This window comes from Pyxicephalus adspersus, chromosome 9 (assembly GCF_032062135.1).
Source record: "Pyxicephalus adspersus chromosome 9, UCB_Pads_2.0, whole genome shotgun sequence".
In the NCBI taxonomy this organism is placed as follows: Eukaryota; Metazoa; Chordata; class Amphibia; order Anura; family Pyxicephalidae; genus Pyxicephalus; species Pyxicephalus adspersus.
Genome location: NC_092866.1, coordinates 34936029 through 34957995, shown reverse-complemented (window position 1 = coordinate 34957995; position 21967 = coordinate 34936029). Strand labels below are relative to the sequence as shown.

Below are 21967 nucleotides of genomic sequence, written 5' to 3'. Positions count from 1 at the left end.
CCTTCTGGCTCTCCTGCCCATCAGACCTCACGCAACAGCCCTCGAATTCTGCGGTCTGCCTCTTCAGTCTCTGCCCAACAGATGGATAGATACATCTTCAGCTCCCATGCGCCCAAATGGGCCTCGCAAAATCAGTCAGCACGGAATGCGGCTCAAGGTAAGATGGCCGACGCCACGCGGGACCAAGAGGAGGAAACTGCTTGTGCAGGTACTGATACCTCTTCCACATCTACTTATGCGGCTATTGACTAGAAGCAGCTGGCTTTAGAGGTGTCTCAGCATCTCCAGCCAAGCTTACTATTAAATGTTAGGCAGGTTTTATCTCAACATCTCCAGCCTGTCACTAATTTAATACAGAAACATGGTGAGGATATACAACAATTACACAGCATATCAATGTTTTGGAGGATGATTTATTAAATACCCATACTGAACAGCATAAAATGGGGGAACAGTGCCAGCAGTTACAGGATAAACCTATTGACATGGAAAATAGAGACTGGGGCAGTAACCTGAGGATTATTGGGATCCCTGAGTCTTACAAAGCTGCTGACATTACTAAACTTTGTTCCATACCACTTCCCAAAGCTCTTGGCCTGAAATGTCCTGTTAAAATTGAAAGGCCTCATAGAGTGGGACCACCACAACTAAAAAAATCTTATGTTTGCCTGAATATTGTGAAATATCACCACTTCATTGACAAGATGCAGATTCTTAAAGCATACCGGGGATGTGATCAGTTTACTATTGAAGATTATCGTGTTTTACTATTTTCTGACTATTTTTCCGGGACAACAAAACAACACCGTGCCTTTACTCCAATTTGCAAACAGCTGATTGAGAAAGTTTTTAAATTTGCATTAATGTATCCTGTGGTTTTAAAGGTCTTTTTTTACAGATAGGGAGGCTAAGGTTATTCAAGCATCCATTAGAAGCAGGGGAAATGATTAAATATCTACGCTCCCCTATGCCTCCCACCTCACCTGCAGATAAATTGGAAAGAAATTTATCACCATATCATTCGTCCAGATCCGTTTCACTTAGATCTTAAAGATGTTTTTTATTGTTGTTGTTGTTCCGGTTCTAGGAATTTTGTTTTCCTTTTTTGGGCATAAATAAATGTTGTTTCTAATTACTGCCTATGTTGGGCCACAAGATGGAGCTGTAGTTTAGCCATATGATTGATTTTTTTCTAGTTTATGATAATGATTTTGAGTACTATTATTAGCAAATCCTATATTGGGAAAAATATATTTATATAATCTATTTTGCCACCTAATATATATTTTTATATACTTTTCAATCTGATAATTCTACTCAAAGTAGATAATTTCTTGATCAGTAAACTTTTCCGCGGTTAACTGCCAAAGAGTTGTGTCATTTAAACTCTCCCATTTTGAAGTTTTGTTAGCTATTAAAAGTTCCACTAATGCCAAGGCGCCACGCCCTGATGGTATGCCATCTGAATTTTATAAAATTTTGGTTGATAAAGTCACGCCTCCTTTGATGAGACATTATAACTCTATGTTTTCTCAATCTACTTATCTTGATTCGGGCCATAAGGCGTATATTAAGGTGTTCCCTAAGAAACAAAGAGATCCCTTGGATCCTGGATCCTATCGTTGCATATCATTGTTAAATAAGGATGTTAAAATTTATTCCAAGATATTGGCTGACAGATTGGCATGTTTTCGCCCTCGTTTAGTAAGCCTGGCTCAGTCTGGCTTTGATTTTGGGAAGTCCACTACATATAATATAAGAAAGGTTCTTTTAGTTTTGGAGCAGGCTCGGTTGTCTGGTCCCTTCTCTGGGTCTTCTGCTTTGAAGGCATTTGACAGTATAGAATGGTCCTGGTTGCGTTCAGTGCTTGATAAGTTTAGATTTTGTGGTAACATTGCAAATGCTTTCTATTCTATGTACTCTAAACCTATGGCTTGGGTTCAAGTGGCTGGAGCTTTCTCTGCACCCTTTCCATTAGCTAGAGGCAACCGACAGGGCTGTCCTTTATCCCCTCTCCTTTTAAATTTAGCTATTGAGCCTCTAGCTAGGTCATTTTTTGATTTTAAGATATTTGAGGGGATTGAGTTACATGGCAAGCATGTCAGTTTTGCCATGTATCCTGATGACATTATGTTGTTTATTAGGGACCCTTCTAAAGATTTGCAGGGAATTATTTCTCATATTCAATATTTTGGATCTTTTTCAGGTTTTAAAATAAATTACACTAAAAGTGAGGTGTTATGTCTCCATCCCACCCCTTCTCAGGAGTTGATGACATGCATTAATGGTTTGGGACTTAAACTTACCAAATCTTGTTTCACCTATTTGGGGATTTGTATATCCCATAATGTACCCGAATTACCATCCACTCATAAATTTTGGCAGAACTGGTACAGTGGAAAACTTACCCTCTCATTAATGGGACATTGTCATTTAAAAAAAATTATAAGTTTTACTAGATTGTTGTACACCCATGCAGACGTTATCATTTCTCTTGCATCATGCAGATGTCCAAAGACTCCATTCAGCTTTTGTTAGTTTTATTTGGCAGGGCAAGCCACCAAGCATAGCTAGATCTAAGTTGTCATGTTCTAGTGGTGGGCTTCCCTGATCTTGGAAAATACAATCTTGCCTGCCTTTTCCGACACGTCAGAGATTGGTGGCATGGCGCATAATTTTATACATTAGTGAAATTGGAAACGCTTATAGTTCAACCCAGGTCCCTTTTGGGACTATTAAATACTCCATTTGCTGCTATTCAGTGTGAGTTAAAATGTAACCTGTTACTAAGAGATACTTTACTAACGTGGAGGGAGATCAAAAAATTATATAGATGTTATTTAGGGCCGACTGTGGATACGCTAGCCTCGACACCTTGTTTTCCTCAGGGACAGGCTTACAAGGTTTAGACTCTATGGAATGCTAGAGGTTTGCGGAATCTAAATCATTTTCTAGCTGATGCTAACAAGCTTATTCCCTTTGATATTTTACAACTTAAATATGCTTTGCCCTCTCACCACTTTCTCTGCTACCTACAAGTTAGGTCCACTCTTTTTAAATTGGCTAATGCCTCAGGCTAATCTTTTTTTGCCACCTGCTATCCACCATCCTTTAGGGGAAGCATCCTCTAAACATTTTATATCCCATCTTTATCCGGTTTTAATGGATAGTATTTTTGTAAGATCTTGTGAGTCAACCTATGTGCGAAAATGGGCATATTTATTGGACCTTTCCCTTTCTGATATGATGGAACTTTTAGAATCCACCTAGGCTTGTGTTCGTAAGAACATAATCAGTGAATAATGGAGAGAAGTCCATTTTAAAATAATACACAAGGCATATTATGCCTTTGATATTCTATCTAGAGCCAATGTAGCATCTACTAGGCTAACTGCATGCCCCAAATGTGCACATGATAAAGCCCTTTGGAACATGCATTTTAGAATTGCCCCATGATTTAAAGTTTTTGGGAAAAAGTTTTTGATTTTATACATCAGGTCATAGGGTAGGTTAGGTCACTCCTTCCACACTTGGTGTTATTTCATAGGGATTCCATAGTACAGTCTATTGAGGTTCTTACCATGCAATCGCAGGTTACTAAATTTGAACATCTTTGTTTTCTTGCGGCTAAAAAATGTAGTATTAAGATGTGGATAGATCCCAAACCTCCTACTATTTCTAATTTAATGCAATATCTTCAATCTTTGATGATCATTGATAAAACAGAAGCCATTTAACATCAGGATACGCATGCAGTACGATTTTTTGATACATGGATGCCTTATTTGAAATTTACATTGTCATCTACTCAGTTAAATGCTGTCATTAGGCTTTTCCGTCATACGGTTTGGTATGAACATGAATTTCAGGAGATTCCTAGGTACTGTTTAATTGAGGGCAACGTTATCCTGTACTATTTGAGTATTTAATATGTAAGGATAGGACTATGTATTAGTATTAAATATAGCTGTTTAGGTATTGTATGTGTGCTTCATGTGATATTTATGCTGTACTAGTGTTGATGTTCGAATTCGGGTTGTCCCTATATTCAACCCGAATATGGCTGTTCGAATTCGGGTAGACCCGACCCGAAAATCACGAAATTCGACAGCAAAAATTCGGGAGAAAAAAAAAATTTTTTTTTTTCTTTAATTATTTATTTCGTATTTGTTTTTTATTTTAAACTTGTTTTTTTTTTTATTTTTTACAGGTTATCTGACAATGACATTATGAATCATAATGTCATTGTGGGATTCCTGGACCGTGGGAACTGTGCGGTCACAGCTAATTGAAAGCAGGTGCCTTCAATTAGCTGTAACCGCAGGCAAAAGGAGGGCAATAAAGGTTGAATGGAGATACTATCTCCATTCATACCTCTACTCCCCTGTGATTTACTGAGAAATAGGAAACCCTGATGACAGCTCAAGCATCATCAGGGTTTCCCTTTCCTCAGCCAATCACAGAGCAGTAGAGGTATGAATGGAGATACCTCTGCCCTCGTATTGCCTCCAGGATCAGTGGAGCAGAGCTGTCAGCATAGTAAAGCTCCGCTGATTGCTCTGCTCCCTGAGTTGCTGAGGAAAGGGAAATCCTGATGATGCCTTTGCTGTCATCAGGCTTTCCCTTTCCTCAGGGAGCACAGGGCCCTACCTACCCCTGTCCAGCTCCCCACATCCCAGCACATAAAATGGCTGTCTCACCCCTATATACTGCAAGTCCCGTGGAGGAGGTAGCTGAAGAAACTGCAGAGAAACTGATCAAAGTCTGACGTCACCGCCCACTGTTGCTCCCAACGAGCTGCAGTCAGGCATGTGCTCTGCCCTCAAGCAAAAGACTGTCTGCCACAGAAGAAGGGGGGTGACGTCAGGATCAGGCTTCCCATGCGGCCCTCCTACCGCCCTCCCTCCTATGGCAGACAGTCTTCTGCTTGAGGGCAGAGCGTTGTGAGTGACAGTGGGCGGTGACGTCAGGATCAGATCACCAACTACACATAATCTAATTGAAGCTACAATATAATGCTGATGGGGCACAGAGATGACGTCAGCTGCTGTATTATTGACACTAACCACTAATACCATAACCTGAATAAATAAGAACCTTCACACGGCAGCTTTCTGTTATCTGTAGAAGGCTCACAGTCATGGAAGAGTTAACCCGCTTATACTGCAGAAAGTAACAGAATTGTTTCTTAAAAAATGTTTCTGGAACAATAGAGTTTTTTAATAAAAATTGAAAAAAAAACTGTTGTGACAGCTGATTGGCAGTGACTGTAATGTGTGGCGCTGGCTGCTATGGAGTGAAGAAGGAAGGTGTCGGTGCTCTGACTGTGAGTGCGGCTGGGGGGACTCCAACACTCCCGGGACGTCACAGAGACTGGATTCAGGACCCGCCGAGCGGACAGCACCACCCCCTCCTTCATAGCACAGACAGCACGCACGGACAGCACGCCCCCTCGGTGCGGTGGAGGAGGGGGCGTGCTGTCCGTGCGTGCTGTCTGTGCTATGAAGGAGGGAGCGTGCTGTGCGTGCTGTCCGTGCTATGAAGGAGGGGGTGGTGCTGTCCGCTCGGCGGGTCCTGAATGCTCGGTGTGGGTAGCAGATTTAGGTAGCAGGGACAGGCCCCCTGTGACCCCGGTAGGAGGCGGGGGGGGGTTGATTAGTGAGGTGATGGGGGAGCACAGAAGCAGAAGGGGGGTACACAACGCGCCGCACTCAAGCAGAAGACTGTCAGCCACAGGAGGGAGGGAGGTAGGAGGGTCGCATCGGAAGCCCGATCCTGACATCACCCCCTCCCTCCTGTGGCAGACAGTCTTCTGCTTGCCGCCCTCAATCAAAAGGGAGGGCCGTGGGAGGGCCGCATTTACATAGAGCAGGGGGGGGGCTGTTGGAGGGCCATATTAAAACACCTCACGTGCCGCAAATGGCCCGCGGGCCGGACTTTGGACATGCCTGCTGTAGAAGCTCTACACAGTGCTGAAACAAACCCAAATTTTTCTCCCATTGACTTTAATGGTGTTCGAATTCGATGTTCGACCACCCAAATTTTTTTGCTATATTCGAGCGAATAGCTGCCGAATCGAATAGTGAGCTATTCGACCAACACTATGCAGTACCTGGTTCTTCATTGTATTTTATGTTATTAGCACGAAAACAATAAAGTTTGTTTGTGTTTTACTTTTTCACTGGTTATTATTGTATTGGGGTTTTATGTTTATTTATTTTTTTATTTTGGAAAATTGGAGGAGAGGCAGATATGTATATTGCAGTTTGTATGAAAAATGTTTCTGTCATGCTTGGGTCATTGTTTTTTGATCCAGCAATGTTTTCATTGTTTTTTATACTGTAATTTGTTCTGCATGGATCATACAGTTTGCATAGAATCTTTTTACAAAAATCCCAAATTTTACTGCCAGATTCATCCAGCACTCCTGCGTGCCTTCTTCGCCTTCTCAGAAAATCACAGTTTGATGGCACATTAGTGACAAACTACATTTCCTATACTAACTGTATATAACTTCCTAAGGGAATGCTGCAAGGTAAATTCTTAATAGGTGTGGCGTGTATCATTAGCATTAAAGTTCTGCCAAATTTGCCTAAAAAATATTAGTCAATGGGTCTAGGCAACATCAGTTCTGGCTTGTGAGGTTGGATTTACAGTAAGTTCATGTTTTAGAGGATGGACTGACCATCTACATGTGAAAAAGTTTAGTCACATATTATCCTTGCAGCTAAAAGACTAAAGACTGAACTAACTTTAAACTTTAAAAAAAAAGGGTGCAGCACCTCACATTTCTGACTTGATCCCCGCTGCAATCAAGACAGAATGGGAGTGCAAGGGATACCTATGTCACGCATCCCGGTAGGCTCTTTGTTGCTCTTTCTGTGCATGCCCTATCTCGTAAATATGTAATTCATTTTTCTTTACTTTAATGTGCTAGTGAAGTGAAATAGATTTAAGTTTGATTGCAGGATTCAAAGGATCATGGTAATTATTTTACAAGGGTCATAGAGACATCATCTGTTTTGAACTTACCTGGCTTCTACTTCATCTACGGTATCCAAGAGAGAACTGTTGAGTGTTTCTGGTAGCCATAGAATTGGCAGGCCACAGACAATGGGCACTGTCCCAAAAATGACAAGAGGAAGAAATGGTGCATATGCTTTAGTCATCATAACCAAAGGGGCAATCACTGCACCCAATCTCATCATCATGTTGGTAAATCCTATCCCAGTTTGCCTGCAAAATAATTACATTTGAGTATTTAGTTATTTTGTACAAATAATTTAAGCTTTATGAGGTATAAGATAACCATGAGGTACAATGTGTTTTCTAAACTTATCTTCTATGGACTGCAAAACAGTGCAAATACATTTCCTTTAGCCTCCTATTAATATTTGTTAATTGAGGGATGGGATGCAAATCAGTTACAGCAATTAGGATATAATAATACTGGATGGTAGCGACATTGCCTGCTAAAAGGAAAAATCATGCATCAAGTCCTGTAAGAAAAGTATTGAACATACAAAATGGAGTACCCAAACCAGGTGAGCCAACAATTGCCCCGCACACTAACTTGCCATTGACAATTACCAGCTTTTATACATGAAATATGTCACACACAGGCATACAATAAAATGGCTGATTTATTGTTGAAACAGCATATAGCAAGTTACAACACAAGGATTGACCTCTCTGAATATTATACATAAAATTAGTTATTTACATAAAAATTGACATGCAATTGAGCCATCTTCCACATATGCAAGTTGGTAAAAGTATGAGACATCTTTCCCTTCTCCCTAAGGATTAACAGAAACCTGTGCTTCCTCCATGTAGGACAAATCTGTAAAAGGAGGGCATCCTTTTATTCCTCTGTAGCTTTTGGTTATAGGAATCATACAACCCATTCCCTTTCCTATGTCCTGATGGGAGAGTTTGAAAACCAAATCACATCATAGTTTCCAAAAGTGACGTCATTTTTGGTTGTTATTTGGAGATTTGTGCTGTGAAAATCTGGTTATTCGTGGTGCTGTTTGCTGTCCCTGGACACGCAGCAGCAGTTGGGTATGCTCCCCGGAGCACCACTGGTGTGAAAGGGCTCTTAGGGTTTGTTGACACGGCTGCAAAGTTTCAGCGCAGTTAGGGTTTCTTCATACGTGGAAAGCATGCCCCTGATTGGGATTCTATATGTAGTGTATCCCCTGCATCCACCTATAGAGAAAGAATGTTTAAATCTGCTTAGCAGGTGGGGTGCCAGTCGGCAGGAACCACCTGGGAAACTGCAACTCTCAACACCTTTTTTCATTCTAGACCGAACACAACTTTGTTTTCCTGTTATTGTTTAACTGCTGGTTTTTAAATCTAATGCTAAACATTACCATGGGTGAAATTTTAAAAGGCTAATTAGGGATTCGAAGATCAAATATATATATATATATATATATATATATATATATATATATATAATATATAGATATAAAGAGATATATAATGATGGGCCTAAGATTTACTTGAAGAATGACCAATTGATAGGTTAACGGTATTGCATTCAAATATTGCTACGCATCAGGCATATATCAGTTTAAACTAGAGTTTTAAAGACATAATCGTATGCGGTAATGCTTCCACTAAAAGAGAGTCAGATTTTCATTAGCAAAGAGGCCCTTCCTTGCTTTGCCTGAACAATTTACAATATTTAGCAGGACATCATGTACATGATCTCATTTCGGAGTATCATTAACAGGCTTTACTGCGGTTTGGATTGATTGATGATTTGGTACAATTTCCTTGTCCTCATAGTTACTTTGCCATTGTGTACAATTGGATGTGGAGGAGAGATATTAGAAAATTGGGTAAAAATACAGTTAAGGAAAATGAAAAAAAAATCATGCATCAATAGAAAACAATCTGCAAATTTCATTGTACTGAATACTGTAACTTGAAAAATATTTTACGATAAAGGTACCAATTATTTTACTGTGTTCTGTCAATTAATAAAGTAAAGCATTCCTGTAAAATAAGAGGCAGTATACTTACTTTTTTGATGATACTTTTTTAATATTTTATTTATTTTTTTTATTTTTAACTTCATGTTTAAACATTACAACAGTTGGAAATGAAAAGAAAAGAGGTAGAGGAATATTTAAGGGGAAGACGGGGTGGGGGGGTTTGGGGGGACCAGAACTAAACAGGAAAGGTAGTGTCCCAATGATATACAAATCCAAAAAGTCCTGAGTAGCAATAGATCCAAAAAAAGTCCCAGCTACCTTGATCTTGGTCCGGTTCGGATGAGGTGGTACCTGTAAAGGAGTCCTCACTTATAAAAAAGAAAAGGAAGGGTTAGGAAAACAGGCCATAATATTTACCACATGAATGACCCAGTAGGGTTTTTTATTCATCAGATTCCTGAAATGCTATTCAAGGAGTCCAGGTGGATACAAAATTCTTAGTTTTATCTTGTATGCCAGAGGTAAGATCCTCCATCAACATAATTTCGTTAACCTTATAAAGCCAGAGTTTAACAGTGGGAGGTTCGGTCTTCCACCATAGCTCCAGAATACAGGCTTTGGCTGCATTCAGGAAGTGTCTAAGCACTGAATTCCTATATGCTTTCCGTGGCTAGTCGTTAAGGTGGGGAAGTAAGAATGTTGGGTTCTCAGGGATCTCCCGAACAGACATTTTACGACAAACCTCTCTGACCCTTGCCCAGAAACCCCTAAGTACAGGAAAGGACCAAAAAATATGTAGCATAGATCTCGTGGCATTGCTGCACCTCCAACACAGCCCCGACTCTGCCGGGAACATAACATGTAGCCTGTCTGGGGTTAGATACCCAGATCTAACCATAATTTTTTAGTTCCTGAACTTCACTGTGGATCGATGTCCGGTGTGCAGAGCTTAGAACCTGTTCACATTATCATCCCACGCTCACTGTCCTAGGATTTTAGAAATGGAGGTAATCACTGGTGACATATTTAGCATTGAGTATATTAGCGATATAGCGTGTCTACAATCATCCCTTTCAGCACAAAGTCTCTCGAAGACGGATAATGATCTCCGAAGAGTAGACGCAGGTGGCAAGGATCGCAAAACATGTGATAATTGTGCGGCCCTCTAGAAATCTAGACCAAAGAAAAGGTCAGGGGAGCTGAGGTCCTCCATCGAATACCAATACTCCCTTCTAACATAACTCAATGCTCTGTCTAGACCAGCCCCCTCAGTTTAGGAAATCTCTAGTCTTGTACACCAAGAGCAAAGGCGGGGTTCCCAATGACTGTGGTAAAGGGCTGGGGAGAAATATCTGCAAGCGGGAAATATTTACTACTGATAGCACATGTTGCCCGTATCAGGGTGTGATTCCCTGTCACCTGTCTCAAGGGGAATTGTACCCATGGGAGATATTCCAATTTGGTAGAACAGTAGCTCTATTCCATATTGACCCTCTGCTTACTTTCCGTGTGTGTACACCAGTCCACAATCCGTAAGCGAGAGGCTGTATAATATAACGAAAAATTAGGGACACTGAGGCCCCCTACTGGTTTATGCCAAAACAGCAGGCTTCTACTCAGTCTCGGATTCCTGTTCCCCCAGATAAATTTGAATAATTTCATGTGTAATTGCTTAAAAAAGGAACTAGGGATGCTGATAGGGAGCACTTGAAAAAGGTAAAGAAACTTCGGAAGGATGGTTATTTTGGTGATTTGGAAACGACCAAACCATGATAAAGTGCAGGATACCCACTGATCCAGGTCATTAGATAGCTTCAGTAACATTGGCGGGAAATTTACAGAGAACAATTTGTCTAGGTCTACAGCAAGCTGTACCCCCAAGTATTGGATGGATTCAGCAACCCATCCAATATGAAGAAAAGAAGCTAGTTGTTTCCGTTGTGTCTCCAGTAATGTAAGCTTTAGGGCTCCAAATTTAGAGATATTTACTTTAAAATTTTATAGATTACCATAGGTTTTTAGCTCCTGTAAAAGGTTGAGTAGGGACAATATGGGCCTAGACAGGTAGAAAAGGAGACCATCGGCAAAGGCCGCAACCTTATGTTTTGATGTTCCAGAGCGCAATCCCGATATATCCGTGGAGGAACAGATTCGGCAGAGAAATGGTTCAAGGGTTAATATGAAGAGTAATGGGGACAGGGGGCACCCTTGTTTTGTGCCATTAGAAATCAGTAGAGGTTCAGATAAAAAGCCAATAACTCGGACTGAAGCCGAGGGTGTTGGGTGTATAATGAACCAATCCAGGACCTCATATTGTCTCCCAGTCCAATATGTTGTAGGGTTTGCATCAAAAATTGCCAAACCACCCTGTCAAACTCTTTCTCTGCGTCGGTTACCAGGAGGAAGGCAGGGGCCTGGGATCCCTGGGTTGCTAAGATCCAGTTGACCACTCAAATCGTGTTGTCCCTAGCTTCCATAGTGGGGCCAAATCTGACTTGGTCAAAGTGTATCAATTTACAGGGTAGGGGTTGCAATCTACTAGGCAGAATTTTTGTAAACAATTTCAAGTCTTGTTTAAGTAATGAAATTGGCCTATAACTAGTGCATACTGAGGGTTCCTTCCCTTCTTTGGGAATTACTGATATGTGGGCACTAAGGGAATCCTTAGACAGTTTACCTCCTGATAGGAGCGCGTTAAAAGCTGTCAGAAACCAGGGTGAGGGAATGTCTAGAAAGGTCTTGTAGTAATTTAAAGTAAAGCCATCAGGCCCAGGCGACTTTCCTGTGGCAGTAGATCTTATGGCCCTTTGGAGTTATATGTCTGTATTGGGGTTTCCAGGACCTCAACATCAGCTTGGGATAGTTGCAGCATGACAGAATTGGTGATATAGTCTTTGATCCTAGTCAATCTCTCTAAGGTAGTGCCTTTCCTCTGTTCTTGTGGGTGTATAGTATAAAGGGATTCATATTACTCACGAAAACAAGCAGCTATATCTTTTACCAGATGGACCTTTTCACCCTCTTTGTTTATTATGTACAGAATAAAAGAGTGCACTCTCTGGGCCTTCAGACAATTAGCTAAGATTCGGCTGCTCCTATTACTGTATTCATAGAAGGTTCTTCTACATTTTGCCAACATCGCCTTGGCTTTGCCCAGGCAGAGGCAAGCTAGCTTCTCCCGCAGTAATACAAGATCCTTCCCTACTGCTTCATCTAGAGTACGTTTGTGGGTCCTTTCCAAGGTTTCAATTTTGGAGAGCATGACCGATATCTCACGTCTAGCCGCTTGTTTAACTCTAGTACCATGTTTAATAAAGATGCCACAAATCACGACCTTATGCGCTTCCTATATTAGCATGGGGCTCATTCCTGGTGTCTCATTAGTAGAAAAGTATGCAGATAGTTCTTTAGCAATATCTATTGAGACTTCCTTTTTTTAAGTAGGGATATGTTCAGCTTCCAGTTCCACACCTTGGGAGAAAGGTACAGAAGCGTTATGTGGAGAAAGATCAGTGCATGATCTGAAAAAATTGCAGTTCCAGAAGTGGATCCAGAAGTGATCAATCTGCAAAAAGCTCTGGTGAGGCCTAGAGAAAAAAATGAAGTCTCTATCTGAGGGATGCAATACCTCCAAACATCTAATAATTTGATGATGGAGTAAAGTCCGTTTATTGCGGGCCAGCCCCGCCATGCTTCTGTCGGAAATGCGGGAGACATCTGCAGTAGAATCTGGGACAAAATTAAAGTCCCAACCTAATATGACTAAGCCTTCACGAAATTCGTCCAGTCTCACCAGAGCTGTGGAGAGAAAGGAGGACTGAGCTGTGTTAGGGGCATACACTGTGGCAAGAGTGACATATCTTCTAAGGACCAAGAGATCGCATTAAATACCCCTGAGGGTCAGTATGGGAATATGAGTGCCTTTAATACCCCTGAGGGTCATTATGAGAATATGGTCATGTCTTTTGGGTTAACCAATGCTCCTGCGGTTTTTTAACATTTCATTAATGACATCTTTCATCATCTGGTGGGCAGGTTTGTTGTGGTGTATCTGAATGATATACTACTTTATTCTCCAGACATGGTGACTCATCAGGATCACATGAAACAAGTGTTACAGATCCTTAGAGAGAATAAATTATGGATCCTGAAAAGGTCCGTGCGGTGTTGGACTGGGATTGACCCGAAAATCTGAAAGCACTTATGCGATTTTTGGGGTTCACCAATTACTACCGTAAATTTATTTTGAATTACTCAACTGTGGTTAAACCTTTAATGGACATGACGAGGAAAGGTTCAGATTTCTCAGTCTGGTCGGATGCAGCATTACAAGTCTTTTTAGCTGTTAAGGAGTGTTTTGCTTCTGTTCCTATAGTGGTGCAACCAGATTATTGTGGAAGTTGACGCATCTGAAGTAGGGGTAGAAGCAGTCTTATCGCAGGGTCCTTCACCTAGTAAATGGCGCCCATGTGCTTTCTTCTCTAATAAAACTCTCTAATGAAGAGAAAAATTATGACGTAGGTAATAGAGAGTTGCTGGCTATTAAGTTGGCTTTTGAGGAATGTCGTCATTGGTTGGAAGGAGCGATTCATCCTATTACGGTAATTACCGATCACAAAAATCTGGCGTATTTGGAGTCAGCTACCCAAGACAGGCCAGATGGTCATTGTTTTTTAACAGGTTCAATTTCATTGTCACCTATCACCCTGGGGTTAAGAACGTCAAGGCGGACGCTTTGTCGCGTAGCTTTCCTGGGGGGGGGGTGATTAGGAAGATCCTAGTCCGACATTGTCTGAAGGGGTAGTAATATCCCCCCTTTATCCCGATCTTGAGGCAGAGGTATTGGAGGCCAAGAGAGATGCACCGCATTCTTGTCCTCTGGGGAAGTTGTTTGTTCCTTACGAATTATGACACAGAGTGTTCGAGAAACACCACTGTACAGTCCTTACAGGACACCCTGGGAACAGATCCACGGTCGATCTCATCTCTCGTAGATTCTGGTGGCCGGGGTTGCGTAAATGTGTTGAAGGCTATGTGTCAGCGTGTAGTGCTTGTGCTCGTGCTAAGGTGACACATACTCAGCCTTCTGGATCCCTACTTCCCTTGTCAATCCCATCCCGACCTTGGACTCATTTATCCATGGATTTTATCACAGATTTGCCTATCTCCTCAGGAAAAACCGTGATTCTGGTGATTGTTGATCGCTTCAGTAAGATGTCACACTTTATTGCATTGTCGGGGCTACCTAATGCTAAAACCCTCACATAAGTGTTTGTCGATAACATCGTGAAGCTACACGGTATTCCCTCTGATGTGGTGTCTGATAGGGGGACTCAATTTGTTTCCAAATTCTGAAAGGCGTTCTGCACTCTTCTGGGGCTACAATTGTCCTTCTCTTCGGCCTTTCATCCTCAGTCGAACAGACAGACTGAACGCACTAACCAGAATCAGGAGGAATGGTCTTCATTTTTGTGTTTGGCCGAGTTTACCATAAATACCCGTAGGCAGGAGCCGTTTTTTGGGGCATATGAGTTCAATACGTAATTTGGCACATTTTCTGGTACTGAGACTTCAGTCATTCCTGAAGATGAAAGATTTTCCTCTTCTTTGTCATCTATTTGGTGGAAAATTCAAAATAATTTAAAAAAGATGGGCAACAAGTATAAACGTATGGCTGACAAGAGACGTATGAGTGGTCCAGGCCTAAGAGTGGGTGATTCTGTGTGGCTGTCCACAATAAACATTAAGTTGAAAGTACCTTCCTGGATTATTGGTCCATATAAGATCTCCGATTATTAACCCGGTTGCCTTTCGTCTCGAACTTCCACAGGCTTTAAAGATTCATAATGTGTTCCACAAACCACTGTTGAAGAGATATGTTGAACCTGCGGAACAGTCCTCCTTGGCTCCTGCTCCTGTCATGGTGGACGGTAATCTAGAATTTCAGACTGCCAGGATACTGGACTCCCAAATTCTCTGCTGATCCCTCCAGTATCTCGTTCACTGGAAGGGTCACGGTCCGAAGGAGAGAATGTGGGTTCCAGCGACCGACGTTAATGCTAGTCGCCTAGTGAACGCTTTCCACAGGGCTAATCCGGATAAGGTCGGTCTTGGGTGTACGGAGGTCACCCGTAGAAAAAGGGGTTCTGTCACGGTCCCTCACAGAAGATCTGTGAGACAAGCTGCGCGTGAGGTTATCTGACAGTCTCTTTGTTTTTACTTGTTTCTGTGTTGTTGTTTGTAATGACCACCCCCCTTGTATCAGCTGCAGCTGGTACTGCTCCTCCATTTAGTCTGGCCTCACACTTCATGCTATGCGGTTGATATTCACTTCTGGGATGTGAAGAGTTGGTGTGTTGTCCTATTCAGGGTTCCTGCTCCTCCATTTGCTAATTAGGATAAGTTGAACTACTTTTGGTGTTTTGTTGTTCTTTTGTTGTTACTAGGCCTCAGGGAGACACTGGTTCTTTCATCAGGGAAGGAACCAGTAGTCTCAAGCCCAGTCACTACTCCTAGGGCTATTCAGGGCTAATAGGGCCTAGGTTCCAGTGTATGAGTATTCCCACCTTCAGGGGATATTCATACTGTCAGGAGTCAGGGCTAGGTTAGGGTGTCCGTAGGGGGTGACCGTTTCCTTTTCCCTGGCCATTGAAGGCCTAGTCCCTTGTATTTATCTTTCTGTTTTCCTCCCTTCCCCTTTATCTGTGACAGGAAAATGTGCTCTCTTAGAATTAAATGTTTTAATCATTCCTGTTTTTGCTTCCTGTTTACAGCTTAAATATAATGAAATCATATTATGGTCACTGTTATCCAGATTTTCTTTTATTTGCACATTTGTTATAAGCTCTGCATTGTTAGAAAGAACTATGTCCAGAAGAGTATCATTTCTAGCTGGGGCTTCTATAAACTGTACTATAAAATTATCTTGTATTAAATTCACAAATGTCCTCCCTTTTGCTGTTCCTGTATTGTCAATACTCCAGTCAATATCAGGGTAGTTGAAATCTACCATGATTAAAACACTTCCACGTTTTGCTGCTTTTTCTATCTGTGCTAGTAGTTGATTTTCTATTTCTTCCTTACCACCGGGGGACCTAGAGCAGACTCCAATCATTAACTGTGCGTTATTCAACTCCATTCATAATACCTCAACCTCATCGCTTGTTCCATCCTTAATTTCTTATTTCACATTCACTTTTGTATCACTTCTCACATACAGACAGACACCCACACCCTTTCCTTTGACTCTGTCTTTAAGAAAGTGAGTATACCCAGGAATATTGATAGCCCAGTTTTGCGAAGAACAAAGCCAGGATTCAGCAATGCCAACTAAGTCATAATTCTCCTCACTTTTTAAGGCTTCCGACTCCCCTATCTTGTTTGCTAGACTTCTAGCATTAGTGAACAGGCTGTGTAAACCATTGCTGCTTTTACCATCATTGTTTGCCAAATCATTTTGTTTTTCAGTACAATTAGTACTGCACAATCCAATGTTTGTTTGTAACTTGGGAAGCTCCTTATAACTTTCCATAATCCTCCCCCCAACTATCCGCAATCCACCCTCCACTAGTGTCTGACCCTTTGACTTCTGATATTGTCCTGATGAAATGTTCATCTTTGATGAGTAGGGATGAGCGAGCGAGATCTTTAAATACGATCTTGCGGCGAATCGGGCCTTTCTCGCCTAATGAACATGTAAGCGAGAACGGCCTTGCTGCTAACCATGAAGTTGTGTTCTCACCGAACAAACGAGGGAAAAAGCAGCGGGGCAGTAACAACGCAAAATTTCAGCGGTAATCGCGGCTATGAGCGAGTCATTTGCTCCCAGGATGCACAGCAAGGCCCAGCAGCCAATCAGAAGAGATCTATGCACAGGCATATATACAGGGAAGAAGGGAGGGGTTGATCACTCCATCTTGTGTTCTGTGTGAAGGATAGACGCAGGGAGAGACGTGTAGTGTGACAGGGACAGTGTAGGAGCCTCTTAGTTTATTGTTGGCTGCATAGTTCAGAGTTTTATAGGGCATTTACTTTTACATGAGCTACTAGCTAGTCAGTTTTGTGAAATTGTCAGCGGTCAGAACATTTAGTGCAAGTTATATTGTGTGTATTACACTCTTAGGTGCTGTTCACTGACTGCACATGCACTGAAGGTACCATTGTGGTTGCTGCTACTTATAGTGCCACACATAGTGCCACACAGCTAGTCAGTAATGGTAAATTGTCAGCCGTCAGCACATTTAGTGTAATCCTTATTGTGTAGTAGTATATTAGTGAAGACACTGTTAGTCATCTTTTTTCACACTGTACATTAACTAAAGCTAATTAAAATCAATTGCAGTTCCTATTTACCAAAGAAGACCGTTTTGTACAGTAAAATTTTCGTCCTACTTTAAAATAAAAACAGTTAATTTAGTGTTTGATACCTGTTCCTATTTACCAAAGAAGACTGGTACAGTGAAATTTCTGTGCTACTGGACAATAAATACAGATTTTTTTTAGTGTTTGATACCTGTTCCTATTTACCAAGGAAGTCTGTTTGGTACAGTAAAATTTCTGTGCTACTGGAAAATAAATTCAGATATTTTAGCGTTTCATATCTGTTGCTATTTACCAAAAAAGACCGTTTGGTACAGTGAAATTTCTGTGCTACTGGAAAATTAATAGAGATATTTTAGTGTTTGATACCTGTTCCGAGTACCAAAGAAGACTGGTACAGTGAAATTTCTGTGCTACTTGAAAATAAATACAGATATTTTAGTGTTTGATACCTGTTCCTGTTTACCAAAGAAGACCGTTTGATACAGTGAAATCTCTTTGCTAATACAAAATAAATACAGATATTTTAGTGTTTGATACCTCTTCCTATTTACCAAAGAAGACCGGTATAGTGAAATTTCTGTGCTACTTTAAAATACATACAGATATTTTAGTGTTTGATACCTGTTCCTATTCACTAAAAAAGACTGTTTTGTACAGTGAAATTTTTGTGCTACTTTAAAATTAATACAGATAATTAGGTGTTTGATTCCTGTTCCTATTTACCAAAGAAATTGTTTCCTACAGATGCATTTTGCCCGAATAAGCAAAAGATGAGAGGGAGACCCAGGGGAAGGCGTGGTGTTGGGTGACCTGCCGCATCTGGCAGGGGGCATACTCCCCGTAGTTCACCACTGTAGGACAGCAGCATCAAACTGTTGGAGCCAGCAGAACAAGTTTCCAAACAGGTCTGAGAAGTGTATGACGCACCAGTACACTGGTAGATGTATTGAGAGGGCGGAATACAATCATACAGCCACGTCATGTGGAAAGGATTGTGGACTGGGTCTCAGGGGCCTCAAGTGCAGCAGGCTGTTTTTCTGCAGCAGCAGGAACCAGCACAGCCATGACAGGAGCAAACACAGATGTTAGCGTAGCTAATGTGCCTCCCAATGACTCTCCCATGTTGTTTAAAGAACAGCCTGAGGATCTGTCAGTGCGAAGTTCAGAGCAGGAGGCAGACTTTGAGGTCAGGACTTGGTAGTCGAGGGTTCTGGATCAGTGGCTGCATTTTCGGGGGTTGGCATAAATACAGATATATTAGTGTTTGATACCTGTTCCTATTTACCAAAGAAGTCTGTTTGGTACAGTGAAATTTCTGGCCTACTGTAAAATAAATACAGATATTTTAGTGTTTGATACCTGTTCCTATTTACCAAAGAAGACTGTTTGGTACAGGGAAATTTCTGGCCTGCTGTAAAATAAATACAGATATTTTAGTGTTTGATACCTTTTCCTATTTACCAAAGAAGACTGGTACAGTGAAATTTCAGTGCTACTGGAAAAAAATACAGATATTTTAGTGTTTGATACCTGTTACTATTCACCAAAGAAGACTGTTTTGTACAGTGAAATTTCTGTGCTACTTTAAAATAAATTCAGATATCTCAGTGTTTGATACCTGTTCCTATTTACCAAATAAATCTGTCAGTGCGAAGCTCAGAGCAGGAGGCAGACTTTGAGACCCTTGTAGAGTGTGGTCAGGACTTGGTGGGCGAGGGTTCTGGATCAGTGGCTGCATTTGCAGGGTTGGCATACAAGAAAATGAAGATGATGAGGACTGTGATGTCACTTGTGAACCACCGATGTGTGTAAGGCCAGCAGCAGTTCCGAAATAGAAGTGGAGGAAAGGCAGCAGCAACAGACTGGGGATGAACGGGACCGCAAATCTGCCTCGTGTGAATCCGAAAGAAGAGACAGACGTGTGTGCTTGCACACACCACTCCAGTGTGGTCTTTTTTCACGCTGAAAGACAATGATGAGTGCGTAGCAATCTGCATCCTGTGCCACACGTAGATCCGCAGAGGACAGGCCGGATCACATTTGGGTACAACTTCCCTGCTTTCTCACATACCATGGACAGCTGTATAACCAGACACGGAGTGGGACGCTACCTGTCATTCACCGCTCACTGGGTGGCCTTGTATACCTCAGTGAGCGGTAGTCTGCAAGCGGCATTACAGCACCTGGTACCCCACCGAGAGGTGTGGTAGGAAAGCATGGGCCACCCCAGTCCTTTTCCTCCTTCTCCTGCATACCTTCTTCCGTCAACCCCTCTCTTTTTGATAGCCAGCAACGGAGGACATTATGGTTAAGCGGGCACACCACGACGGCTCCTTCAAGCACACGCATTGCCAGGCAGTGTCGAAACTGGTATCCTTGGGGGAGAAAAGTCACACCGCCAGAGAACTCTTGTCCGCTTTGCATGGAGAGGTTGAGGCTTGGCTGACGCCCTCCCGGCTCACAACAGGAAATGTAGTATGCGACAACAGGGCCAACCTTGTGTCCGCACTGCGCATGGGCCGCATAACACGTGCCCTGCTTTGCACACGTACTGAACCTGGTGGTTCAGAAGTTCCACCAGGAAGCATAAACTGATTTGTGACACTGTGACTAGACGGAACTCCACTCTGCACATGCTCCAGCATCAGTGTGAGCAAAATATAGCTATCCGCCATTACTTGGTCAGCGTGGTGCATAGAGGCAGCGGGGCCCTTGGTACAGCCACACAACTGAGTTATTTTACCAGTGGCTGCAGATGGAGACGCTGTGCAAGGTACTGGGCCCCTTTGAGCAGGCCACAAACATTGTGAGTCGGGAGCGGTAAGGCTGGAACAACGTCATACCCATCATCTTTTTGCTTGATAATATCCTGTGTGGCGTGATGGAAAGTGGCGGTGGGAGAGGAAGGGAAGAAAGCAGGGAGGAGGATGAGGGTGACATAACACTGATGCATAGCGCACAGCCAGCATCAGGAGGGGCAAGAAGAGACACTGGCCAGCATCAGGAGTTCCAAGAGGAGGAGGAGGAAGATGATAATGATGATGAGGGAGACCACGTTGGGGCTGCTCGTCAGGACCCGTCCAAACCGCATTTGTGCTGTCACATCCTAGGCATTGTGCGGGCAATGGAACAACAGGAACTGCTGCAGCTTGAGGAGGAAGAGGTGGGTGATGAGGAGGAAGATGTTTTGGTGCCTTCTGAGGGACAGGAGGAGGATGAGCCCAGGGAACTCCTCTTTCATATCTGTGTCCAGGTGTTGCGATGCCTACGGAGGGAACCCCTGCATTTGCAGCAACAAAAAACAGGATGATTACTGGCTGGCCACATTTCTGGATCACCGCTACAAAGATAAAATGTCAGTTTCCACCCAACCTCGCGCAAGAAAAAGAAAAGGTAGCCCCCCCTGAGCAGACTACTATGTGACCGGCTGTGTGAGGAGTTCTGCGCACCACATTCGACACAGGGAGATCAGATGGACACCCCACCGTAGCGGCAGCAGCAACAGTAGTTGCAACAGGCTGCACACATCCAAAAGTCTAGGCCAAGGCAGGGGTGATTTACTGGATGCCTGCCACTGGCAGAGTGGTCACGGACAACCGATCACGACTGTCGCCGGAAAATGTCAATCGCCTCACCTTTTTGAAAATGACCGAAAGGTGGGTTATTAACAATCTATCATACCCTTGTCTACAATAGACATACTATCTTGTCTACAAAAGACTCACCCATTACCTGAGCACCAACTCTCTCCTTGACCCCCTCCAGTCTGGTTTTAGAGCTGCCCACTCCACTGAAACAGCCCTTACTAAAGTTGTAAGCTCTTCGGGGCAGGGTCCTCTCCTCCTGTATCACTGTCTGTATTAGTCTGTCATTTGCGATACTTTTTTAATGTACAGCGCTGCGTAATATGTTGGCGCTATATAAATCCTGTTTAATAATAATAATAATACCCCCACTGAAGATGTCATTGATTGACTGACACAAGGACTCACTGGCCAAACAAGATGCTTTTGTGAACCCACACTGCTCCTGTGCTTAGTCTGTGGCTGCCTATTACCAATACCGTGTTAGCTGAGCCTGCCTCACATGAACTTTTCTGCTAGTTATTGCAACGTACAGGGGTGCCATTCATCGCCAATGTCATGCTTGCCATTGTGCCAGCTAGCAATATACTTTACATTTCTGCTGCTTCCAGGGGGCCGACGAACTGAGGATGAAGACCCCTAGTACTGCCACAATGATAGGTAACATTGCCTTTGCCTAATTTTTCAGCTAAGTATTGTAAGATTGAGGGTTGTCATTCATGACATCCACTTCATTATGCAAACTAGCAATATCGCTAGTTTTCTCCTTCCTACCGCTTCCGTCACCACGGACCACAGCAACAGTGCTGGTCTGGCCCTCCTACGTTTAATCACAAATTTTAGATATTTGTATTACAGTACTCCAGTACTCCATTCACTAAAATTGTATTACACACTTCTGGGTGGGTGGCATTGTCGATGCACTACACCCAGCTCTAGATGGCAGTTACCAATGCGGCCCACTCTCCATCTCAGGGCCCACCACCTCCTCCTGCTGCTGCTGCCGCCTGTCAGTACTTCAATCACTAAAATTTTATCACACACTTCTGTGTGGCATTGACGATGCACTACACCCAGCTCTAGATGGCAGTTACCAATGCGGCCCACTCTCCA

The 21967-nt window shown here is 42.6% G+C and overlaps 1 protein-coding gene across 1 annotated transcript in view; it reads right to left on the bottom strand.

The window, feature by feature from the left end:
- Nucleotides 1-21967, bottom strand: part of LOC140337624 (solute carrier family 22 member 6-A-like) — an 84167-nt gene that overhangs the window by 21757 nt on the left and 40443 nt on the right. Inside the window, exon 9 of the mRNA XM_072421373.1 lies at nt 7033-7236. Within this exon, the coding sequence (XP_072277474.1) occupies nt 7033-7236 (204 nt within the window). The remainder of the gene's footprint in view (nt 1-7032; nt 7237-21967) is intronic.